This window comes from Scyliorhinus torazame, chromosome 2 (assembly GCF_047496885.1).
Source record: "Scyliorhinus torazame isolate Kashiwa2021f chromosome 2, sScyTor2.1, whole genome shotgun sequence".
Classification (NCBI taxonomy): Eukaryota; Metazoa; Chordata; class Chondrichthyes; order Carcharhiniformes; family Scyliorhinidae; genus Scyliorhinus; species Scyliorhinus torazame.
The window spans coordinates 272,752,252-272,779,322 of NC_092708.1; the positions used below are offsets into that span (position 1 = coordinate 272,752,252).

The 27,071-nt window shown below is 45.9% G+C and overlaps 1 protein-coding gene across 2 annotated transcripts in view; it reads left to right on the forward strand.

Annotated features, from left to right (window-relative positions):
• The window catches only part of LOC140398664 (tau-tubulin kinase 2-like), a 370,126-nt gene that overhangs the window by 156,535 nt on the left and 186,520 nt on the right, over positions 1 to 27,071 (forward strand). For both annotated transcript variants that reach the window (XM_072487597.1, XM_072487608.1), the window contains exon 4: positions 21,248 to 21,321. In XM_072487597.1, coding sequence (XP_072343698.1) covers positions 21,248 to 21,321 — 74 coding nt within the window. The remainder of the gene's footprint in view (positions 1 to 21,247; positions 21,322 to 27,071) is intronic.

Here is a 27,071-nt window from a genome sequence, read left to right on the forward strand (position 1 = left end):
GGGATGGCAGAGGTCTGGGAGCACGTACAGCTGGAAATTAATGTACTCCGCGCCCTGTACTGCTAAGGTTACCTTAGTGCACCCTCGGATTTGTACCGAGTGCGACCCGGAGGCGAAGGAAATTGTTTGTTGCGCTTGGAATATCGGAAGCGAGCAGCGGCTTACCAGATCCGGGTGGATGAAACTCTTGGTGCTCCCGGAGTCGAATAGGCAAGGTGTCTCGTACCCGTTAACCCGGACGGCCATCATTGAGCTCTTGAGGTGCTTGGGTCACGACTGATCCAAGGTGACTGCGCTGAGTTGAGGGTAACCGGCGGCGTGGTCGGCTGTGCTGGGGCGGCCCCCCGGTGACTGTCCGAGCAGGTCGTATGCGTGGAGCGGCGTAGCAGATGGCGTCCAAGATGGCGGCCCCCGTTGATCAAGCGTGGCGGGCATCGAGGAAGATGGCGTCCAAGATGGTGGCCCCCATGGATCGCATTTGGCCGGCCGCGTGGGGGAGGATGGCCAAAATTGCGGCCCCCGTGAGTCGCACGTGCTGTGCGGAGTCTGAGTCGGCAGGCACGCTGCCACATTGCGAGGTCTGAGAGTCGGTAGTCCGGGTTTGAGAGTTCGTCTGCTTAGGCTTGGCGAGGCAGATCTTGGCGAAGTGCCCTTTTCGGCTGCAACTGTTGCAGTGCGCGGTTGTGCTGTCGAGGGTGTTGAGGCTGACCGCAAAAATCACAAGGCAACCCCCCCATGATGAGCGGGTGGGCGCGCAGCACAGGCCTGGGGTAGTCTCTGATCGGGAGCCCACGAGGAGGTCGAGTGTTCGGCCGGAAATGCAATGAGGCTCTGGAAAGCGACCTCCAGTGAAGTTGCCAGTTTCACCGTCTCGTCCAGGTCCTGGGCCCCTTTCTCGAGCAGTCGCTGCCGCATGTAATTTGATCTGACCCCCGCAACGTAGATGTCTCGGACGGCGAGCTCCATGTGCTGAGTGTCCGTAACAGCCTGATAGTTGCAGTTGCGCGCGAGGGCTTAGAGGTCGCGCAGATAGTCATCGAGTGACTCCCCGGGGGGCTGGCGTCGAGTAATGAGAATATGTCGCGCATAGACCTCGTTCACAGGCCGAACATAGATGCGCTCGAGGATTGCGAGAGCGGCGGTATATGAGGTGGCCTCTTCGAGTTGCACAGAAATGCGGTGACTCACCCGTGCGTGGAGGAGACTCAATTTTTGTTCGTCCGTGACTGATGGCGTCGACGACGCGGCAAGGTAGGCCTTGAAACACCGCAGCCAGTGTGAAAAAATTTCCTTCGCCTCCGCGGCCTGTGGATCAAGCTCCAGTCTGTCAGGTTTGAGGGCTGACTCCATAATCGTTTTTGTTCAGATACTTAATTAAATTGATGCGACCATCAATTCACTCAAGGACTCGTGTCGGAGTAAAACAGTGGTTTTAATTAACTATCAACTTTGCCTGCCTGCGGCTGGTACATACTGAGGACAGTCCCACAGGCCAGCTACTCTTATACTCCTTCAAAGGGGCGGAGCCATGGGCGGAGCCCGTACATGCTCCAACATCCTCCAACATCTACCCCTGTAGGTGAAGCCATACACAGGCCCACAGATAAAACCCACAGGGCTAATAACATAGAACATAACTGGTGAATTAACTGTATTTACAAACATAGAACATAACTGGTGAATTAACTGTATTTACATTCACCACAGGTCAGTGCAGACTTGATGGGCTGAATGGCCTCCTTCTGCACTGTATGTTCTATGTATCTATGTAACTTCTTTAATTATCTAACTCGTTTCCAATCTTAAAGCCATTTAACCTCTGCTCTCTTTATTTCCGTTAGTTCTTTACTGGCCGTTGTTCCATCAGTTTTCTAGCTGGCACCTTGAGCTGAATCAAAAGATGTTAGAATACTGTCCAACCTTGAGCTTGGATCCTTCCTTCACACCTACTCCATGCCAAATCTGCTTTCTTCACCACCATATTATCAATTGTATCCACCACCATCTTTTTCCCCCCTTTTTAAAAAAATAAATAAATTTAGAGTACCCAATTCATTTTGTCCAATTAAGGGGCAATTTAGCATGACCAATCCACCTAGCCTGCACATCTTTGGGTTGTGGGGGCAAAACCCACACAAACACGGGGAGAATGTGCAAACTCCACACAGACAGTGACCCAGAGCTGGGATCGAACCAGGGACCTTGGCACTATGAGGCAGCGATGCTAACCACTGCACCACCGTGCTGCCCATCTTTTCCCCTTTTACTGCAAAATTCTAGCTCCGTGCTGCTTCACCTGAAGAGTAGAATTCTCTGGCACCTGCTATCTGGTGTCATACAACTTTTGAAAAATGATATAATTTTGAGTCCTCACCTGCACTCCTATTTCCCCCTTCCATCCTTTATTTCCCTGTTTTTAAATCTCCCCATAGTTCAATTCCATCCTACCATCACCGTATAGTCCTTATTTTTCCTCCACTCCCAACACTGGAAATACACTGCTTTTGTTCCTTGTGGCAATAGCCAGTGGTAGCGTGGAATCTTTAGATTCAACTACTAGATGTGTACCCACTGGGACACTCTACCTGGTGTTTGCTGCCTTTGCTCCTTGTTTCAAAACCCTCCGCTTTGACCATGGCATTGGTTCCTCATTCTATCCTTCTTGTTCTTCACCATCTCCCACCCCACCCCACACCCTAGTTCAGAGACATTTTCTAGATATAAGTTATTTACGAACATTTGCACACACTTGGTGATACCTGACTCTGTTTTCATTGGAGGCACCTTTTCATGCAGAATGTGGGGGCACTTCATCACTTGCAATAGTCCATGACATTAGTGCATGGACAGGTGCTGTGACCTTCTATTAAATTCTATTAAGCAGCATTGAAAATACGTCCCACTTTGAGTACTTGTAGAGTACATCAAATTTTCTATCATTTCTTTTTACCTGTAGGGCAGGTTGAATTTCAGTTAAATATTTCCAGGAGTCAGATGGCACAGTGGCACAGCGGTTAGCACTGCTGCCTCAGCGCTGAGGACCTGGGTTCGAAGCCAGCCCTGGGTTACTGTCCGTGTGGAGTTTGAACATTCTCCCTGTTTGCGTGGGTCTCATCCCCACAAACCCAAAAATGTGCAGACTAGGTGGATTGGCCACGCTAAATTGCCCCTTAATTGGGAAAAACAAAGAATTAAGTACTCTAAATTTATTTTAAATATATATATTTCCAGGAATCAGTGACCCTAATGGCTGGCTTTGCAGTGCTGTTTTAAAAAAGCTGCATAAAATGCGGGTTATGCTGACAGGGTTATATGAGGAAAAGTAGGAAGAGGTTTGTAGGGGACATAAACACTGGCATTTGAGCTAAATAGCTGTACGTCTTTTACAATTCCATGTTGTAATTCTATGTCGAATATTTGGTTCCCAAGACCACTGCTTTAACCACCAAATTCAATTTAGTTGGTTATTCCAGATAGATTTTCATCAGTAGGCACCATCATGCTGCAGTCTGTCAAAATATACTACTGTGTGATCATTCCAATAAAAGTATGCAATTCTTCAAGCTCTTTTTCCTCCCCAGTTAAAAATTAACTAAAAATTATTTTCAGCAGGTTGGTTGAAGATATTACTTTAAATAAGGGGAATGTAATACTATTTTTAAAAAAAATATAGCTTTAAATAATTTGTGTTTATAGGCTCGAACTTTTTAAAGTGATCAGTCACTTTAAGTTGCAGTAACTGTTATAACAAACATTTCACAGATGCCTAGTTCACACAAATATTAGTGAGGTGATTGATCTGTTTTATGGAGGTGGTTGAGGTCAGAACATAGACTAGGAAGAATATCCGGAGCATTTGTTCAAATTGTGTCAATTTATCTTTTCGCAGTGAATGCAGAACCTTGGTTCAACCTTGACACCCACAGATATCATAAGAGCACAGTTTAGCATACAGCATTGTACTATTAACTTGGATTATTCAGGGCAGTGGGTTAGCCCTGCAGCCTCACGGCGCCGAGGTCCCAGGTTCAATCCCGGCTCCGGGTCACTGTCTGTGTGGACATTCTCCCCGTGTTTGCGTGGGTTTCGCCCCCACAACCCAAAAATGAGCAGGCTAGGTGGATTGGCCACGCTAAATTGCACCTTAATTGGAAAAAATGAATTGGGTACTCTAAATTTATTTTAAAAACTTGGATTATTCACTCCAATCCTAGCTCTCTGTCTCGGTGCCAAAAGTACTTCTGAGCTGAAAGTGGAAAAAATATTTATTATGGTGAAAATTCTGAATAGATAGATGTTTCTGTGGTGTGGTCTCATTAAAGTGTTGAAATTGCAGCTATGCTGAATACTCGAGAACAAAAAATAAATCTGTACACTGGTTGCATCCTTCGGAATTTACCTCTGTTTTTTAATGGATTTGAAAGTTTACCAATTTGAAAGATGTTCTCTAAAGTTCTGACGGAACTGTGTAAATCCACTTTATTGAAAGTGTTCATTGCTCGCACAACTCCTCCCCCCTCTTCCCCCCCCTTTCCTACTGGTTAACGCTCGTACTGCACATGCAATGGGTGAGCATTGAAATTATATCTGTGCACTTAGATTGAAAACAAAGATACAGTGTGTGGGTTATTGCACCCATGAGACCTGGAAAGGTATACCTGGCTTAGATGCTTCTGTGGAATTGCAGACAACCACAATCTGCAACCCTCCAGGCCCAGCATACCTCCCACTCTATTATTACCTTCAAGCCAGTGAATCGACCCTGGTTCAATGAAGAGTGCACAGAGCGTACTAGGTGCACCACCACCATGCACGCCTAAAATGAGGTGTCAACCTGATGAAGCTACAACATAGGACTAGTTGCATGCCAGACCGTGGAAGCAGCAAACGATACAGAGTTAAGAGCCTCTACAATCAATGGATCAGATCTAAGCTTTGCAGTCCTGCCACATCCAGTTGTGAATGGTGGGAATTAATTGAACGATTAATTGGAGGAGGATCCACAAATATTCCCATCCTTATTGATAGGGGAGACCAGCACATCAATGCAAAAGATAATGCTGAAATGTTTGAAACCACCTTCAGCCAGCAGTGCCAATTGGGTGATCCATCTCTACCTCCTCCTGAGGAGCCCAGCATCAGTAATGCCAGTTTTCAGCCAATTCGATTCACTCCATGTGACATCAAGAAACATTGAAGACACTAGCCCAAAGGCTATGGGCCCTGAAAACATTCAAGGAATAGTGCTGATGACCTATGCTCCAGAACTAACCACACCTCTAGCTAAGCTGTTCCAGTACAGTCACAACACTGCCATCTACCCAGCAATGTGGAAAATTGCCCAGTATGTCCGATTCACAAGAATCAGGACAAATCCAACCTGGCTGACTACTGCCCCTTTAGTCCACTCTGAATCATCAGCAAAGTAAATGGAAGTGTCACTGACAGTGTTATTTAGTGACACTTACTCAGCAACAATCTGCTCACTGACGCTTAGTTTGGGCCTGCCAGGGCCACTCGGCTCCTGATCTCGTTACAGCCTTCGTCCAAACATAGCCAAAAGAGCTAGACTCTAGAGGTGAGGTGAGAATGCCTGCCCTTGACATCAAGGCAGCATTTGACCATATGTGGCATCAAAGAACCTCAGCAAACTGAAGTTAAAGGAAGTCAGGGGGGAAACGTTCCACTGGTTAGAGTCGTACTTAACACATTGGAAGATTGTTGTGGTTTTTGAAGGTCAATTATCTCAGAGCTGGGACATCACTGCAGGGTAGGACACTACCCTTGGGGGGGTAGTGTCCTAGGCCCAACCATCAGCTACTTCATCAGTGACCTTCCTATCTGCATCCAGTAGGTGTCTAATAGGGCAGTACAGTAGCACAAGTGGCTAGCACTGTGGCTTCACAGCGCCAGGGTATCCGGTTCGATTCCCCGCTGGGTCACTGTCTATGCGGAGTCTGCACGTTCTCCCTGTGTGTGCGTGGGTTTCCTCCGGGTGCTCCGGCTTCCTCCCACATTCCAAAGACGTGCAGGTTAGGTGGATTGGCCTTGATAAATTGCCCTTGGTGACTAAAAAAAAGTTTAGGAGGGGTTATTGGGTTGCGGGGATAGGGTGGAAGTGAGGGCTTAAGTGGGTCGGTGCACACTCGATGGGCTGAATGGCATCCTTCTGCACTGTATGTACCATGTTCTATGTAATAGCGATTGTTGCGGTGGCCGTGGGAATGTCTTTGTTTCCTTGCGCACAAAGTTTTAAACTTGCATGCATCTTAATTTGTTTCCCCCGGTCAGCTGGAACTTCTCTGTCAGTTCCTCTACTGTTGTTAGTCTGTTGTCCTTGTAGAGGTCCAGGTATTTTTTAAAGGATGTGAGGCAACTCACCTCTACTGCCTCCCCTGACTGCATTCCAGACCGTTACCACCCTCTGGGTAAAAAGATTTTTCCTCCAATCCCCCTAAATCTCCTGCCCCTCTCTTTGAACTGAGCCTTCAACTAAGGGGAACAGTTACTTCCTATCCACCCTATCCAATCCCCTCATAATCTTATACACCTCGATCAGGTTGCCCCTCCGTCTTCCCTGCTCTAGCGAAAACAACCCAAGCCTATCACACCTCTCTTCTTAACTTAAATGTTCCATCCCAAGAACAGCCATAGAAATACTGTTGCTACAAGAGCATCTCAGAGGTTGGGGGTTGGGAGATTATCACTTCCTGACTCCTCAAAGCATGTCCACTATCTACAAGGCACAAGTCAGGAGTGTGATGGAATACTCACCACTTGCTTGGGTGAGTGCAACTCCAACACTCAAGGCATGCTCAGGACAAGGATTGGCATACCATCTAACAATAAACACTTACTCCCTCAACCATCGACACCATGACAACAGTGTGTCCTATATACAAAATGCAATTCACCAAGGTTCCTGTGACAGCACCTTCCAAACCGACAAACTCTACCACCTAGAAGGAAAAGGGCAGCAGATACCATCACCTGCAAGTTCCCTTCTAAGTCACACAGCACCCTGACTTGGAAATATATCACTGCCCCTTCACTGTCATTGGGTCAAAATCCGAGGACTCTCTTCATAATCGTACTCTGGGTGTTCCTACAGCGCATGGACTGCAGCGGTTCAAGAAGGCAGCTCGTCACCACTTTTCAAGGGCAGTTGGGGATAGCAATAAATTCTGGCTTAGTCAGCAATGGCCACATTCGAATGAATGAATTAAAAAAAAACACGTGTTTTTTCTCTCCACTGCTGCTGCCTGCTCAGCTGAGTACTTCCAGCATTTTCTGTTTTTATTTCCAATTTCCAGCATCTGTAGTTTCTTGTTTTTGGTATTCTTTGCTTTTGCACTTACTTGCTGTTTTTCTGATTTGAAGTTTGGGGAAAATGGAAGTTTTTAGCCTCGCTCAATGCTTTCATGTCCCTCAAATAATGTAACTTAAGAACCTGTTCACTGATAATCTTGACTTTGTTTAAATAAGACACCTAGGTTTTGTTATAAACTGTTAATGGTTTCACAGCAACTTATTATATTTACATAGTTTGTTTAATGTAGTAAAACATTTTGTAAGGCACTTCAAAGGAGCGTTAAACACTTTGATATTGAGCCACACCTTAGGCCAGAGTGATCAAAGTGATGAGTGTTTAAGAGCATGGAGGAAAGAGATTCCTTTTTATTTGTTTGTAGGATGTGGCAGGGCCAGGATTTATTGCCAATCCCTGATTATATTTGAGAAGTAGATGGTGAGTTGCCTGTTCAGAATATTGCAATCTTTGTGGTGTAGGTACAACTGCTGCATTGTCAGGAGGCAATGAGGTTTGGGGAGAGAGTTTCAAAGCTTCAGGCCTTGGGAGCTGAAGACTGTCACCAAATGTTGAGGGAATGATTAAAATCAAGGATGCTGAGAGACCAGAACTGGAGGAGCACAGATATCTCGAAGGCGTGTGGGACTGAAGGAGATTTGGCCACAAGAGATTTGAAAATGCGGATGAGAATTTTAAAGCGAGGTGATGCTTGGAGGAGCCAATGTCGGTGAGCAAATGAATGAGTGATGGGTAAGCAGGACTTGATGACACCAGTTGTTAGCCAATATCATTAAACTCAAAGGGTGGTTAGTATTATACCTAATGGTCCATCAGCCAACATTTATCCCTAGCAACTTTTGATTATAAACTCATGAGTGCACATCTCATTAAAACAGTATCCCCGAGTGTTAACTACCGTTTAAAAAATGGTACTAATTTTCCATACCTAATGAAAAGTTGTATTGCAATTCTGCATAGAATTCAAATGGCAGTTTTGAGTTAGTTCCAGTTGACTTACAAACTAGAAATAAGTAAGCAGCACAGCTCTCCAGGTGCGATTCTGTTCGCTCGAAAGAAATGACTCCAGCACCAGGATTGCAAGGACACTGCATCCGTCTACCACCAGAAATTATAAATTGTAGCTTTGTATTTTCTTCCCAAGTCTCTGCATTATTTCTACAAGATCACAAAAGCCACATAGATCATAGGACATACTAGAAACATTTCTTTATCACATTCTGCTTGTTTGAGATATAGAATAGTAAAAACTTTAAGATGAGAATATGCAGTGGGGTCTCAACAGTTGAGCATAGTACTTGTGGCAAAGTGTCTGGTTACTATTTTAATGTGGTTGGTTACATTTCTGTTCAACTTCTTGAACCTTAATTAGGAATTAACCTAAATTGCATTTATTTATGTGGAAGGATTTAAGACCATCTTAAATAAAATTATGATTAATACATTTTGACACGCTTGTAAACTCTGGTCAGCTGGTTCCAATTCCAGTTCTCTTCCTGCACCTAGTGGTACACACTAAGGCAGACTGTTGGCTGTTTGCATAGCTAGTTATTCCTGCAACAGGTCGCTAGTCTGTCGCAGAGACGTGAATTGCTTGAGGGGCGCCACTCTGCATCATGATTGGCTGACCAGGAGTGTCTCCCGTTCTTATCGCCAGCCATTGGATGGACTGCAGGAAGGTTTTGCAGGTTGACACTCAACCTGTTTGGCCTCCTTGTCCACAAAGTCCTGGGATGAGACTTGAACCTAGAACTCTGGCTCAGAAGCAGGGACGCTACCCACTGTGCCACAAGACCTTCATGGTCAGCCAGTGGCTGGAGTTAATATCACCTGAACCCTTTTAAGCTGGACCTGAATTGCACCTGCATTGCTAAGAGTTAGTGTGATACTTGCTCAGTATTACTTGAGCAGAATGGATTTGCGTTATCCTGCTTGAATAGATAAGATAAACTTGTTTTAATAGCATATTTTGCAAGCAGGATATTTCCACTTCTATCAATTTTTTGAAAGAATACTCATCACCAGTGTAAATACTGGTGGAGATTGCATGGAAGTAACACATTTAAAAAGTAAGGCTTAGTCAAAATGAATTAGCGTTTAAAAATGATTCATCAATGAAAGGGGCTTTTCCTCTTTAACATTAAGTACATAATTTTTTAATACAGGAGGCTTGTTGAAAAGTGTGCGCTCTCTTGTTTATTACATATTCTCCAGAAAAATTAGCAGTGTTTATTATATCTCCCAAGTGTAATTTGCTTAAGTTAATAAAATAACCTTAAACTAACTGGTTGGAACTTATAGATCAACTATAATTATAGGAAACCGAATCTTCAGAGTGCTAAACTGAAATAACCAGTATCTGCTAATATTTTGGCGATATCTCAATGAAAAAAATGCATGAGATTGAAAACCCGCTCTTGAAAATTTGGATTTATGGACATTGTCGGGGCACTCCGATCTCGCACTTCATAGTTTTATAAAATGTATGGATATTCTGATGGCTTACTTCTAAAATTTAAGAAACTATGATGTGGAGATGCCGGCATTGGACTGGGGTGAGCACAGTACGAAGTCTTACAACACCAGGTTAAAGTTGGACTTTAACCTGGTGTTTTAAGAAACTAGGCAACAACTTTAAAATAACTGAAGCATGTTTGACTGTGACTTTCAAACAAAAGCACCTTTCAGGCCATATCAGAGAAGCTGACACTTTGTTATCTGTGAAGATATGCTCATCTCTGCGGGCTGCAGAGACCCAAATGCAAAGGGGAATTATACAAAAGTCACCCAGATTTCATAAACCAGGCCTGGCGACTGAAATCTTCTAGTCTGCTAGGAAAAACGATGCTACAACCTCCTTTCAATGGTTGGGACAATAACAATCCCAAGAACCCAGACAAAGGAATATACACCCTTTGTCAATACCAATGTGGGGAGGTGAAAGTCATGGAGCATGACCCTAGCTGGGAGAACCATACTGTCTTGTTGTGCTGCAAATCAGTCTGCCATCTTCCATCTATCTAGCAGCAAACTGAAAAAAGGCTTATCCATGTTCAATTACATGGCCCCAGCTACACTTTCTACTGGAATTTTTGAATTCCGTGCCATTGCTGATGAGGCTAATTCACCTCTGCATGTCTATCCCATCGTGGAAGTCATCAGCTTTCAACCTGCCATCCTCTGTGAAGGAGTACACATTGGACTTTGGATTCTGGATTCACATGAAACAATAATTCCTTTCTTTCTCTATTTCCCCTCTTTATTTGTATGATTGAAAACAGTGCTGCCGGGGACTTCCGGTTGCGGCGATGCCCTGCTAGCCGCACGTTTCGGCGGCTCCAGCTCCGATGGACCTTCGGGCTCTTTTAAGAGCCCCAACGGGAAATTTTTGGGCGACGCAACCCGGTGTGGGGTGAGTGAGTAGGGAGTCGCCCCCCCCCCCCCCCCCGAACGAAGGAGGAAAATATCGGCGGCGGCGGCTGCAGCGCGAGGAATCGTCGACGAAAGGGACAGAAAGGGAGAAGACACAAGATGGCGGAGGAGAAAGCCCAGGCGACATGGGGGCCCGAGCAAGACGAATTTTTGAGACGGTGTGTGGAGCTACTAAAGAGGGAGGTGCTGACCCCGATGCTACAGGCAATTGAGGGGCTCAAGGAGGCACAAAGGACCCAGGAGACAGAGCTCCGCGTGGTGGAGCAGAAGGTGACGGATAATGAGGACGAGATCCTGGGCCTGGCGGTCAAAACACAGACGCACGAGGCACTCCATAAATAGTGTATTGAAAGGATCGAGGCCCTAGAAAACAGAGCGCGAAGGAAGAACCTTCGGATACTGGGTCTCCCTGAGGGAGTGGAAGGAGCGGACTGTGGAGCTTATGTAAGTACGATGCTAAGCTCATTGATGGGTGCTGAGGCCCCTGTGGGCCCCTTGGAGGTGGAGTGGGCACATCGGATCCCGGCGAGAAGACCAAAAGCGGGAGAAACACCCAGGGCGATTTCACCGCCTTAAAGATAGAGAAGAGGTCCTGAGATGGGCTAAAAAGGTGCGGAGTAGCAGATGGGAGAATGCAGTGGTACGGGTGTACCAGGATTGGAGTGCGGAGGTGGCGAGAAGGAGGGCGAGTTTTAACCGAGCCAAGGAGGTGTTACACAAAAAGAAGGTGAAGTTCGGGATGCTGCAGCCGGCACGACTATGGGTCACGTACCAGGAGAGACACCATTATTTCGATACGGCGGAAGAAGCATGGACCTTTATTAAAGAGGAGAAATTGGATCGGAACTGAGGGACTGATACTGTAGGGAATGTTATTGTTATTGTTATGGTTGATGTAAATAGAGAAGTAAATTGGGATGGGGGGAGACACTAGGAAATGTGGGCGCCGGTGAGGGGGGAAAGAAGGGACATAGGCGGAGAATGAGGAATGGGAGGGGGAGAGGAAAGGGAGCTGTGCCACAAGATGTAAAGAATAGAGGGGTGGCCATATTGGTGGGGGAAACGGGTAGCATTTGAAGCAAAGAACATCGTAGCAGATAGTGGAGGTAGATATGTAATGGTGAGTGGCAGGCTGGAGGGAATGGAGGTCGTGTTGGTTAATGTATATGCCCCGAATTGGGACGATGCGGGATTTATGAGACGGATGCTGGGTCGTATACCGGACCTGGAGGTAGGAAACTTGATATTGGGAGGGGACTTCAATACTGTGCTGGACCCAGGGCTAGATAGATCCAGATCAAAGACCGGAAGAAGGCCGGCAGCGGCCAAGGTGCTCAAGGGGTTTATGGACCAAATGGGGGGAGTGGATCCATGGTAATTTCTTAGACCGAGGGCCAGGGAGTTCTCCTTCTTCTCCCATGTCCATAAAGTGTACTCCCGGATAAATTTTTTTGTTCTGGGAAGGTCGTTGATCTCAAGGGTGGAAGAAGCCGAGTATTCAGCCATAGCGGTTTCGGACCATGCCCCACACTGGGTGGACCTGGAACTAGGAGAGGAAAGGGAGCAGAGAGCACTCTGGCGATTAGATGTGGGATTGATGGCAGACGAGGGAGTGTGTGGAAGAGTGCGGGGGTGTATTGAGAGATACCTGGAGGTCAATGACGACGGGGCGGTCCGCGTGGGAGTGGTATGGGAAGCACTAAAAGCGGTGGTCAGAGGAGAGCTGATCTCCATTGGGGCCCACAAAGGGAAAACAGAGGCCAAGGAAAGGGAAAGATTACTGGGGGAGATTTTAAGGGTGGATAGGGAATTTGCAGAGACCCCGGAGGAGGGATTGTACAGGGAGAGGAGACGACTCCAGACGGAGTTTGACCTCCTGACCACCAGAAAGGCGGAGGTGCTGTGGAGGAAGGCACGGGAGGAGGTATGAATATGGGGAAAAGGCTAGTCGCCTGCTGGCTCATCAGTTGCGAAAGAGGACAGCGGCGAGGGAGATAGGGGGAATTAGAGACGAAAAGGGAGCCACGGTGCGAAGAGCAGGGAAGATAAACGTGGTGTTCAAGACCTTTTATGAGGGACTGTATAGGTCCCAACCCCCAGAGGGAGAGGAGGGGATGCGGCAGTTCCTGGATCAATTGAGGTTCCCGAGGGTGGAGGAGCAGGAGGTGGAAGGCCTGGAGGCACCGATTGGGGTGGACGAGGTTATTAAGGGGCTGGTGAGCATGCAAGCAGGGAAGGCTCTGGGACCAGACGGGTTCCCGGTGGAATTTTAAAGAAAATATGTGGACTTGTTGGCCCCGTTGTTGGTGAGGACGTTCAATGAGGCCAGGGAAGGAGGGACTTTACCCCCGACAATGTCGGAGGCGACGATATTGCTAATTTTGAAGAGGGATAAAGATCCGTTGCAGTGCGGGTCCTATAGACCTATTTCATTATTGAATGTGGACGCCAAATTGCTGGCAAAGGTACTGGCATCGAGGATAGAGGACTGTGACCCGGGGGTGGTGCACGAAGACCAGACAGGGTTCGTAAAAGGGAGACAACTGAATGTTAACGTGCGACGACTATTAGGGGTGATAATGATGCCCCCAGTGGAGGGGGAGGCAGAGATAGTGGTGGCAATGGATGCAGAGAAGGCATTTGATAGGGTGGAGTGGGAGTATTTATGGGAGGTGTTAAGGAGGTTTGGGTTCGGGAACGGGTTTATTAGCTGGGTCAAACTTCTTTATGGGGCCCCAACGGCAAGTGTAGTCACGGGTCGGCAAAGATCGGAATATTTCCGATTTATATAGGGGAACAAGACAGGGATGCCCGCTGTCTCCACTGTTGTTCGCGTTGGCAATTGAACCTTTGGCCATGGCGTTGAGAGACTCCAGGAAATGGAGAGGGGTGATTAGAGGGGGAGAAGAACACCGAGTCTCGCTATACGCGGATGACCTACTGTTGTATGTGTCGGACCCAGCGGGGGGGGGGGGGGATGATAGAGGTTATGCGGATGTTGAGGGAGTTCGGAGATTTCTCGGGATATAGGCTTAACATGGGGAAGAGTGAACTATTTGTGATACACCCAGGGGACCAGAGTAGAGAGATAGAAGGCCTGCCTCTAAGGAAAGTGGAAAGAAACTTCCGATACCTGGGGATTCAGATCGCTAGGAGCTGGGGAACCTTGCACAGACTTAATCTGACACGTTTGGTAGAACAAATGGAGGAGGACTTCAAGAGGTGGGACATGCAGCCTCTGTCATTGGCGGGCAAAGTGCAGGCAATTAAGATGATGGTCCTCCCGAGGTTCTTATTTGTATTTCAATGCCTCCCTATACTAATCACCAAGACCTTTTTCAAAAAAATAGACAGGAGCATCACGAGCTTTGTGTGGGCAGGGAAAGTCCCGAGGGTAAGGAGGGGGTTCCTACAACGTAGCAGGGACAGAGGAGGATTGGCGCTACCGAATTTGGGCGACTACTATTGGGCCGCCAATGTGGCGATGATTCGTAAATGGATGATGGAGGGAGAGGGAGCGGCGTGGAAAAGACTGGAGAGAAAGTCCTGTAAAGGGACGAGCTTAGAGGCGCTGGTGACGGCGCCGCTACTGTTCTCACCAAAAAAGTTGACCACGAACCCGGTGGTGGCAGCAACATTGAATATCTGGGCCCTGGTGGGGTCCCCAATCAGGAACAACCATTGTTTTGCCCCAGGAAGAATGGATGGAGGATTTCAGAGCTGGCACCAGTTGGGAATTAGGAGGGTGGGAGATTTATTTATAGATGGGACGTTTGCGAGCTTGGGAGCATTGGAGGAAAAGTATAAGTTGCCCCGGGGAAACTTCCTTAGATATATGCAGGTGAGGGCGTTCACTAGACAACAGGTGAGGGAATTTCCGCTGCTCCCGGTACAGGGGATTCAGGACAGAGTGCTTTCGGGGGTGTGGGTCGGAGAGGGCAAGGTGTCAGAGATATACCGAGAGATGAGGGAAGAGGGGGAGGAGTTGGTGGGCGAACTAAAAGGAAAGTGGGAAAAAGAACTAGGGGAGGAGATAGAGGAGGGTATGTGGGCTGATGCCCTAAGCAGGGTAAACTCCTCTTCCTCATGCGCCAGGCTTAGCCTGATTCAATTCAAGGTGCTACATAGAGCACACATAACGGGAGCAAGACTGAGCAGGTTCTTTGGAGTGGAGGACAAGTGTGGGAGGTGCGGCGGAAGCCCGGCAAACCACGCACATATGTTTTGGTCATGCCCGGCATTGGAGGGGTAGGAGGGGTATTGGAAGGGGGTGACGGGAGTGATTTCTAAGGTGGTGAAGGCCCGGGTCAAACCAGGCTGGGGGCTAGCTCTATTTGGAGTTGCGGATGAGCCGGGAGTGCAGGAGGCGAAAGAGGCCAACGTTGTGGCCTTTGCGTCCCTAGTAGCCCGGCGTAGGATTCTACTCATGTGGAAGGAGGCGAAACCCCCCGGACTGGAGGCCTGGGTAAACGATATGGCGGGGTTCATAAAACTGGAGCGGATAAAGTTTGCCCTGAGAGGATCGGCTCAAGGGTTCACCAGGCGGTGGCAGCCATTCCTCGACTACCTAGAGGAACGTTAGAGGGAAGACAGATGACCAGCAGCAGCAACCCAGGGGGGAGGGGGGGGAAAGTTTTTTAGTTTATGTTAAATGATTAGATTACTATGTTGATTAGCCATTTGTTTATTGTTAAACTTTCATTACTGTTATGTTTGTTCTGTAAGGGGAAAAAATTTTGATCGAAAAATTTCAATAAAACATATTTAAAAAAAAAAAAAGAAAACAAAATCCAACCTGACACCGCACTGAAGGAGAGTATTAAAGCGAGAGGAGTTTTTTGGGGGAGGTAACAAAATAATATTAAGAGGCAGCTCCCTGTAAAGGGTTGGCTGGCTTTTTTATGGGCGTGTGTGTGTGCGTGCATATATATAATTCTTGACATCAGCAGGCTTGCAGCTGTCTGTCCCATAGAGGTCCAGCAGACTAAATATTAGTATTTGGCATCAACACACCTGTAACAATATATAAAATGCCTGGAGACATAATCTAGTCTGGTTTAGCTCACTGGGCTAAATCGCTGGCTTTGAAAGCAGACCCAGGCAGGCCAGCAGCACGGTTCAATTCCCGTACCAGCCTCCCTGAACAGGCGCCGGAATGTGGCGACTAGGGGCTTTTCACAGTAACTTCATTGAAGCCTACTTGTGACGATAAGCAATTTTCATTTCATTTCATTTTTCAAATATATGAAGAGGAAATGTCTAAATTATAGATAACAAAGATAACTGGCACAGAGCCAGTTTTTTTAACAAAAGGGAAGTTGCAGTCTCCAGCACATCACAGAGTCAATTATATTAGAGATTTGCAAACAAATTGAATTTATTGAAAATAAGCTGTGAAGTGCCCCATGATGAAGAGCCATTGGTTCCAGAAAATGTCTGCCCAGACTGCTGAAATCAAGGTTTCACATGGAGAAGATGTACTGAAGATGCACTCCCTTTTTAGGTTTTGTCCAGAGTGACCTGTGGGCTCTGTCTGTCTCCAGGGATTTGGGAAAACTTTTCTTTCCGACCAGGTTATCCAGCATCTGGGTCACGTATTCTATGGGTCTAGTACCCAGTGCTTCTGATATATTCAAAGAGGTTGAGAGAGCCTTGGAAATAGGCACAGTAGTTTATGATTTGCATCAATCTGTTTTCACTAGGACGGCACGATGGCACAGTGGTTAGCACTGCAGCATCTTGCTGCTGAGGACCCGGGTTCGATCCCGGACCCAGGTCACTGTCCCTGTGGAGTTTGCACATTCTCACTATGTCAACCCCAAAGATGTGCAGGTTAGGTGGATTGGCCATGCTAAATTGCCCCTTAGTATCCAAAAGGTGAGGTGGTGTTACTGGGTTACGGGGATAGGCTGGAGCCATGGGCGAAAACAGGGTGCTCTTTCGAAGGGCCGGTGCAGACTCGATGGACCGAATGCCCTTCTGCGCTCTCAATTCTATGATTCAATGATTCTGATATCGGTGTAGCTTTGCCAATAATAATAATAATCTTTATTAGTGTCACAAATAGGCTTACATTAACATCGCAATGAAGTTACTGTGAAAAGCCCCTAGTCGCCACATTCCGGCGCCTGTTTGGGTACACGGGGGAAGACTTCAGAACGTCCAATTCACCTAACAAGCATGTTTTTCGGGACTTGTGGGAGCAAACTGGAGCACCCGGAGGAAACCCAGGCAGACACGGGGAGAACATGCAGACTCCGCACAGACAGTGACCCAAGGCGGGATCTAAACCTGGGACCCTGGGGCTGTGAAGCAACAGTGCTAACCACTGTGCTACCGTGCCGCCCCATTATGGCCATTGGCTGCACCCTCTTTTTAAGTTTTGGCCAGAGTGACCTGCGGGCTCTGTCTATCTCCGGGGATTTGGGAAAGCTCTCCATTCCGACCAGGTTACCCAGCATCTGGGCCATATATTCTGTGGGGTCCCTGCCCTCGATGCCATCTAGTAGGCTCATGGTATGGAGATTCTGGCTGCGCGACTGATTCTCCTTCAGTGTCCCTTGCATTGCTACCAACCTTACCACTTCTGTTTCCAGGGAGGCGATTCGATTACTCTGGTCTGCCGCCACTTTCTCTAGGTCCCTCATTGTTGCCTCCTGTGCTTCCCGTTGCTGCTCTGTTATCTCCAACGCCACTTGAAAGGGACCAGGGTATCACTGTGTCATCATTTCCAGCTTGATGGCATCTGTGTTTCTGGAGCTCCTGAGTCAGGAGTTCCATTCACTCGCTTATCAGTGGATAGTCCGGTGTGGGTCCCGGCAACCAAGCACGCTCGGGTGTGGCTGTCTCCGACTCGCTCATGGTTTGCCATCACCCCGTTCCTTCTCACCAGGCTTTTGCTGGCTCTGCCATCATTTTGAGTCCTGGAGTTATCGCCGGGCATTTCTCGGTGTGCAGAGCGAGGCCAACAGTGTGGGTTCAATTCTTGTACCGATTGTGTTATTCATGAAGGCCTTCTCAATCATGCCCCTCTCTGAGGTGTGGTGATCCTCAGATTATATCACCAGTCAGTTCTCCCCTCAAAGGGGAAAGCAGTCTATGGTCATCTGCACTTCTGGTAACTTTACTCACTGCAGCTTATATTAAACTGTTAGTTATTATATTCATGAAATAGGTTGGATATTTGAACTAAAGCTTTCTAAAAATACAGCAAGTTTATGATATTTGGATCTCCGTAATTGCAAAATTACGTAACTCACTGTTCTTTGATTCAGTGCCGGAGGGGGTGAGGTCGGCAACTGATCCATTCCTTAATGAGGTGTTTGCTGAAGTTTATTCTGCTCTAGGTTAGTTGTTTTTGTGCTGTACTGTGTTGTACACTGTTGTTCTATTGGCACGTTCTATTGTAAATAGTGTGTGTGTGAGAGAGTGAGCCATGTTATGTCAAAGTGCAATACCAGGCAAATGAAGTACAATAATATTTTCTGTATTTATTGGTAACCAACATGAAGTATTACAAGAAGACTGTCTGTTGAAGGATGTTTTCTGCCCCACTTTTTTTTTTATCAAAAAGGGAAAAAATTGTCAAGCTGGTGATTCATGCCAGTACAGCTGCAGGAACTCTGGGGAGAAAGCAGGAATATGGCATTGAGATCAAGGATCAGCCATGATATTGAATGCTGGAGCAGGCTCGAATGGCCTGCTCCTGCTCCTAATTTCTTTGTTTCACCTAACTGACCATCATTCTTCTCCTGGGTTTTGTTAGGGAGTATCTTTTTGCTAAATCTGCTTTAGACTTTAAAACCCTCCCCCTGGTCCAGCCTCCTTTAGCCCCCACTTCTGCCACCACCCACTTCTCTCCCTACAGATGCTGCCAGCCCTACTGAGGTTTTCCAGCATTTTCTCTTTGGTTTCAGATTCCAGCATCCGCAGTAATTTGCTTTTATAATAGGATCCCAGAATGGTTACAGCACAGAAGGACATCATTTAGCCCTCTGTGTCTGTACTGGCTCTCTGAAGGAGAGTGCTACTCGTCCACCTTCTCTCATAGCCTTCCATATTCTTCCTTTTCAGATAATCTCTTAAATATGGAATCATAAAATGATTACACTACTACAGAATGGATCTGAATTGGGCCTTGTGCAATTGAAACATCACTTCCTCTGTGTTGTATTCCATCCTGTGCCGACGATTTTAGTGATTTGTATGCCTGGACTCCCTAATCCCTTGGACACTGATTCCTGTCACTCACCAGTGTGACATATTTTGGTTTGTAATTCTTGGATCCAACATTGAAGACCTTGCACTTCTCCACATTGAACTCTTATCTACCGTAGTTTGTCGATCAATTACTCTGTTAATGCCAATTTGTAACTTCCTGCTATCATCTATCTACATAACTTTTCTGTGTCTCCCAACTTAGTGTAATTTGCAAACTTGGATACACAGCTCTCTATTTCTTTGTTATTGAGATATATGGTGAAATACTGAGGCACCAGAACAGACCCCTGAAGAACAGCACGCGTCACATACTGCATTGGCATGCATTCTTCCTATCTCTCTACTCCGTCTCCTACCTCCCAACCAGTTCTCACTTACTTTCAGTGTACACATGTTCATATTGAGAAATATTTTGCTGAAAGATGGATGATGATGTCAGTAACTGATAGATTAATGATTTGCACAGTAAATGTCCATCAGAGTCATGGGGAAGACATGGTGGCATTGTGGTGATGACACCTGACTTGTGCTAATGCATGGATTCAATCCCAGCTAGACGGCTGGTGGATTTTAATCAAATTACTTTTTTTAAAATCTGAAATTGAGAGCTAGTTTCAGTAATGGTAACCAAGAAACTATTATTGATTGTGATAAATACCCATCTGGTTCACTGATGTTCTTTAGGGAAGGAAGTCTGCTGAATAGAGAAGAAAGGATACCAATCCTAACCTAATTTGGCCTACATGTGACTTCAGGTCCACAATAATGTGGTTGACTCTTAACTGCTTTCAAAGGGCAATTTGGAATGAGCAACAAATGCTGGCCTTGCTACCAGTCCGTTCCAGATTCTAACCACTCTCTGGGTGAAAGGGTTTTCCTTGCATCCCCTCTAAACATATGCACCCTGGTTATTGACCCTCCGTTAAGGAGAAAAATCCCTTCCTATCTATGCCCATCATAATTTTTTACACCCCAATCAGGTCTCCCCTGAGCCTTCTCTGCTCCAATAATTGATCAATTTAAGAGTTTATTAAGAAAACTGGGACGTGCTAGCTTAACTGGCTTGTATTTTGTACATTTCCTGTCAGCGTGGATTACATTGTGGCACTCGCTTGTTAAGCTGTTTAGGCTAACATCTAAAAATGTCACATGTCATGTGTTGTACTGACATCAAAACAAGGAAGTTCTGATTAGCCAAAGTTTATCTAGCCTTTTTGTTTGGCATTGACAATTCGTAGACTTGATATGCATATGAAAGGAGATATCCCTGTAAATATTACCAAATCTCAAGAGCCTTTTATCCAACTCTATAGTTTATGAAACAGTTGAGGGCAAATTCATCTAGCACGCTGAGGTGAGATAATTTCATTTGTAGAATAGGCAGCATGTGGTACAGTGGTACTGTGTACTCTGCCTCACAGAGCCAGGGACCCAGGCTCAATTCCCACCTTGGGTGACATTCTGTGGAGTTTGCACGTTCTCCCTTTGTCTCTGTGGGTTTCCTCTGGGTGCTCTGATTTCCTCCCCACAGTCCAAAGATGTGCACGTTAGCTTGATTGGCCATGCTAAATTGTGCCGTAGTATCCAAAGATGTGTAGGTTAGGTTATGGGGATAGGGTGGTCAAGTGGGCCTAGGTGGAGTCTCTTTGGGACAGTTGGTGCAGACACAATGGGCTGAATGGTCGCCTTCTATGCTGAGGATTCTATGTAGGGATTCTATGATCTTCCATCCCTATCATTGTTCAGTAGCCTATGGACTACAGACTACAAATTATTGTATGGTAAATTGCCGAATTCCATAGAATCCCTACAGTCCAAATGGAGGCCATACGACCCATCGAGTCTGCACCGACCCTCCAAAAGAACCCTCTACCTAGGCCACCCCGCTGCTCAGTCCTGTAACCTCGCACATTTATTACGGCCAACCCACCTAACATGCAAACTTTGGGGTGTGGGAGGACACTGGAGCACCCAGAGGAAACCCAGGAGACGTGAGGGGAATGTGCAAACTCCACAGTCACCCAAGACTGGAATTGAACCTGGGACCCTGGCACTGTCTGGCAGCAGTGCTAACCACTGTGCCACCGTGTCGCGCCCCCCCCCCCCCCTCAAGAGAGCGCTCTAATGAAAAATTGACATGAATGCAATTGGATGCATTACGTCTGGGGTTTGTCAATTATTGCAATTTCCTGTAGTGCGTGTCTGCACCGTGTTTCAGCTGAGTCAAATTCTCTCAAGTGTTGATCAAATTTTTCCTCTTTACAATAGGGAAGGATCATGTTTGTAGATTCATTGGCTGTGGAAGAAATGACCGATTTAATTATGTTGTTATGCAGCTGCAGGTAGGTTTATTTTTAAAATACCAACTACATTTAATGTACAGATGGCTAAAATGTGTGTTTCACCTTGTCATTGAAGGATCTAGTTTGAATGTAGCTCAAAGTTAGGTCATCTTAATGCATTTTTGTTTATTTGAAAAAATTAATAAAAGATTTATTACAACTAATGTTTATGTTAAATTTCCATAGACATCATAATATGTTATTTGACTTGTTTTGTCGATTATTTTCAAAGTGTTGAAGTATAATTTGGTGTAATGCAAAAATATCCTTTTACTGTTTGTCTATATAATCCTCATTGTTTCTAGAGTCGCCAACCTCTGCAGTTTCCTGATTCTACTTTTATTAGTTTGTGTTAAATTTTTTCACATTATTATTAAAACGTAAGTTTAGGACACTCGATTGTCTTATATCTGAAGTCTGGAGATAGCACCATCTTCCAGTTGAGTGACCTAAATAATATTCTTGGGATTGAATAATACTGTGAACAGGTACTGCTTTTGTTGCTTGCAACCAGGTCAATATTTTGTAAATGTACGATTTGGAATACGAGCAGAGGTGACATGGAGCAAGTTCAGTTTACTGTGAAATTTACAATTAACATAATTTTGAGAAGTCTACACAGATGCCACCTTTAAAGAAATTCTGCTTCCATTCTCATTTGGTATCGCTTGGTTTTCTCTCACTGTTCTACTTCTGGAGGCATACATTATACCTTGTATGCAAAGTTGGATATTTCTAACTAGCAGATTAAGCCCATTGGTTTACTTTTTCCTTGCTACTTGGGTGAAGCACCTATTCTGCACTCTATGTTTTCCTGAGACAATTTAAGTTGTTACTTTTTTAGGGAATCATTCAGAGTTGCTTATCTTATTGTGTTTGAGTTCCATCAATCTTTGTATATCTGTGTAGTTGGACTGTCCAGGCAGTGGAAGGAACATGTGATGATGTCTTATTAGGTATGCATCATATGATATGATATTAGTGATAAGTTGTCTCTTCCATCTTGCACTGCTGTCCCGCGCCTTTAGCTCTCTAACTCCAGCTTTCTAAGAAAAGCTGGCAGAAGAAACATTTTGGAAGTGGGAGGAATGTGTAGAGGAAGACAAACTTTGTACATTTTTAAATTCATCCATGGAATATTTGCAACCATGCCATATTCTAAAGTAAAGCAGAGATTTTCATTGGTCCATTAGCATTTCAGATTTGGTGACTGGATTCCAATTGAGTTATACTCTGATTGTACCACTGTATTAAAAATTGCATCTGTTATAGTTGATAATATGTTGTGTACATATTCATTGTGCCATCTTTTTGTCACAGCCAAGTGTTTGTAGCTCCTTCTAAATTGGCAATGAATTAAACTTTCTCCACAATTCCTTTCACCAGTGATGCTAAAGGTGGCAGTACTTGTATTAATTATTCTCCAACACACCAACAGGATGTAATCAGAGGCAATTATGATTGCCCTGCCTGACCGAATGCGGAATTGAGTCTCTATTGGTCCAAAGATGTGCGGGTTAAGCGGATTGGCCATGCTGAATTGATTCTTAGTGTCCAAAGATGTGCAGAGTAGGTGGGGTGATGGATAGGGCGGGGAGTGGGCCTGGGTGTGGTGCTCTTTCCGAGGGTTCGTTGCTGACTCGTTGGGCTGAATGGCCTCGATCTGCATGGATCCTATGGGAACTGTAGAAAGGAGACTTGGATGAATTGTAAGGGAGGACCAGATACTGGGAAACATGTCAGTAGTACAAACCAGATTCAGGAAGACATTGGTAGTTTCCAGCTAATGTTCTCACGCAGATCTGAGATTACATATTGAAATGACATTTTGAAACCCCTTTCCATTACTGCATTGCAGATTAAGAGATTAAGTCTAAAACTTTTGGAACAGCATTTTGGAGAACCCATTCCTCCATCATTATTCCCAAGGAGGTTTCTCCTTGTAGAACATCGAACGTAGAACAGTACAGCAATGTGCAGGCCCTTCGGCCCATGATGTTGTTCCGACCATTTATCCTAATCTAAGATTAACCTAACCTACACCACTTCAATTTACTGCTGTCCATGTGCCTGTCCAAGAGTCGCTTAAATATCCCCAATGACTCTGACTCCACCACCTCGGCTGGCAGTGCATTCCACGCACCCACCGCTCTCTGCAAAGACCATAAGACATGGGAGCAGAATTAGGCCACTTGGCCCATCGAGTCCGCTCCGCCATTCAATCATGGCTGATATCTCATCCCCATTCTCCTGCCTTCTCCCCATAACCCCTGACCCTCTTATTAATCAAGAACCTATCTATCTCTGTCTGAAAGACACTCAGTGAATTGGCCTCCACAGCCTTCTGCAGCAAAGAGTTCCACAGATTCACCACCCTCTGGCTGAAGAAATTCCTCCTCATCTCTGTTTTAAAGGATCGTCCCTTTAATCTGAGATGGTGTCCTCTGGTTCTAGTTTTTCCTACAAGTGGAAACATCATCTCCACATCCACTCTATCCAGGCCTCGCAGTATCTTGTAAGTTTCAATAAGATCCCCTCTCATCCTTCTAAACTCCCAATGAGTACAGACCCAGAGTGCTCAAACATTCCTCATACGACAAGTTCTTCATCCCAGGGATCAATCTTGTGAACCTCTTCTGGACCCTTTTCAAGGCCAGCACATCCTTCCTTAGATATGGGGCCCAAAACTACTCACAATACTCCAAATGGGGTTTTACCAGAGCCTTATACAGCCTCAGAAGTGCATCCCTGGTCTTGTATTCTAGCCCTCTTGACACAAAGGTTAATGTGCAGGTTCAGTCGGCATTTGCCTTCTTAACTGCCGACTGAACCTGCACATTAACCTTAAGGGAATCGTGAACAAGGACTCCCAAGTCCCTTTGTGTTTCTGCTTTCCGAAGCATTTCCCCATTGAGAAAATAGTCTATGCCTAGATTCCTCCTTCCAAAGTACATAACCTCACACTTTTCCACATTGTATTTCATTTGCCACTTCTTTGCCCACTCTCCTAGCTTGTCCAAGTCCTTCTGCAGCCCCCTTGCTTCCTCAATACGACCTGTCCCTTTACAGATCTTTGTATCATCTGCAAACTTAGCAACAGTGCCTTCAGTACCTTCTTCCAGATCATTAATGTATATTGTAAAAAGTTGTGGTCCCAGCACAGACCCCTGAGGCACACCACTAGTCACCGGTGCCATCCTGAAAAAGACCCCTTTATCCCCACTCTTTGCCTTCTGCCAGTCAGCCAATCCTCTATCCATGCCAGGATCTTACCCTGAACACCATGAGCTCTTAACTTATTTAACAGTCTCCTATGCGGCACCTTATCAAAGGCCTTCTGGAAATCTAATAAATCACGTCCACTGGTTCTCCTTTGTCTAACTTGCTTGTTACCTCCTTAAAGAACCTACCTCCGACATCTCCCCTATACCTTCCTCCAGTCACCATAAAATTATGTCCCCTCGTGACAGCCATTTCCGCCCGGGGAAAAGTCTCTGGCTATCCACTCTATCCATGCCTCTCATCACCTTGTACACCTCTATCAAGTCACCTCTCTTCCTTCTTCGCTCCAGTGAGAAAAGCCCTAGCTCCCTCAACCTTTTTTCATAAGTCATGCCCTCCAGTCCAGGCAGCATCCTGGTAAATCTCCTCTGCACTCTCTCCAAAGTATCCACATCCTTCTTATAATGAGACGACCAGAACTGGACACAATATTCCAAGTGTCGTCTAACCAGAGTTTTATAAAGCTGCAGCAAAACCTCGCGGCTCTTGAATGCAATCCCCCTGTTAATGAAAGCCAACACACCAAACGCCTTCTTAACAACCCTGTCAACCTGGGTGGCAATTTTGAGGGATCTATGTATGTGGACCCCAAGATCTCTTCCTGCACACTTCCAAGAATTCTGCCTTTAACCCTGTATTGAGCATTCAAATTTGACCTTCCAAAATGAATCACTTCACATTCATCTAGGTTGAACTCCATCTTCCACTTCTTAACCCAGCTCTGCATCCTGTCAACGTCCTGTTGTAACCTGCTACAGCCCTCGACACTATCTACAACTCCACCAACCTTTGTGTCATCGGCAAACTTACTAACCCACCCTTCCACTTCCTCATCCAAGTCATTTATAAAAACCACAAAGAGCAGAGGTCCCATAACAGATCCCTGCGGGACACCACTGGTCACTGACCTCCAGGGGGCATACTTTCCATCCACTACCACTCGCTGTCTTCTTTTGGCCAGCCAATGCTGTATCCAGACAGCCAAATTTCCCTGTATCCCATGCCCCCAAACTTTCTGAATGAGCCTACCATGGGGATCCTTAACAAATGCCTTACTGAAATCCATGTACACCACATCCACTGCCCGACATTCATCAATGTGTCTCGTCACATCCTCAAAGAATTCAATGAGGCTTGTGAGGCATGACCTGCCCCTCACAAAGTCATACTGACTATCTTTAATCAACCTATGTTTTTCTAAATAATCATAAATCCTATGTGTCAGAAACCTTTCCAATATTTTGCTCACCACAGACATAACCTCCCTAGTCTTAGTGAGTCTTATGCTGCAATTGTATAAGGTGTTAGTGAGGCCACACCTGGAGTATTGTGTTCAGTTTTGGTCTCCTTACTTGAGAAAGGACGTACTGGCACTGGAGGGTGTGCAGAGGAGATTCACTAGGTTAATCCCAGAGCTGAAGGGGTTGGATTACGAGGAGAGGTTGAGTAGACTGGGACTGTACTCGTTGGAATTTAGAAGGATGAGGGGGGGATCTTATAGAAACATATAAGATTATGAAGGGAATAGATAAGATAGATGCGAGCAGGTTGTGAAGCAGTTGAGGCTACTTCCATTAAATGTTTTTAAGATAAAGATAGATAGTTTTTTGAAGAACAAAGGGATTAAGGGTTATGGTGTTTGGGCCGGAAAGTGGAGCTGAGTCCACAAAAGATAAGCAATGATCTCATTGAATGGCGGAGCAGGCTCGAGGGGCCAGGTGGCCTACTCCTGCTCCTAGTTCTTTATGTTGTCTGTAATTCCCAGGGATTTCCCTATTCCCTTTCTTGAACAGGGGAACAACATTCGCCTCCCTCCAATCATCTGGTACTACTACAGTGGAGAGTGAGGAAGGAAAGATCATCACCAACGGCGCAGCAATCTCCTCCCTCGCTTCCGCAGTAACCTTGGGTATATCCCGTCAGGCCAAAGGACTTATCTATCCTGATGCTTTTCAAAATTTCCAACACATCCTCCTTAATATCAACCTGTTCAAGTCTATTAACCTGGTTCTGTTGCCTTCTTTACTTTGGGGTGAACCACAAGCTGTTTCTTATGTCGACCAAATGACCACACAACCAATATATTAGCTTAAAAACACTTTATTAATAACACAAGACTTGTATCTCTATGCAATAACACGCGGCTCCGTACTAAACTACACCTAATGACTAAGATAACTTCTACTTAAGGTCTTTAGTCGGGTCCATGTGGTCGGTTTGGAAGTTGTTGGGTTCATCTCAGCTGGGCTCGTCCTTCAGGAATTGTCGCAGGTCCTTGAACTTGGTTGTTCTGCTGCAGTTGGCCGCACACAAGCCGGTCCCAAAAGAGACCGATCCCTCGTGCGCAGGGCTTTTTATCCTTCGTCTCTTTCGTGCCCTTTTGGGTGGTCCTTATTCCAGGTCCAATGGATCTATAGGGTTTTCAATCACACTCATCGATCTCAGCCAATTAGGGGGCGGATACCTCG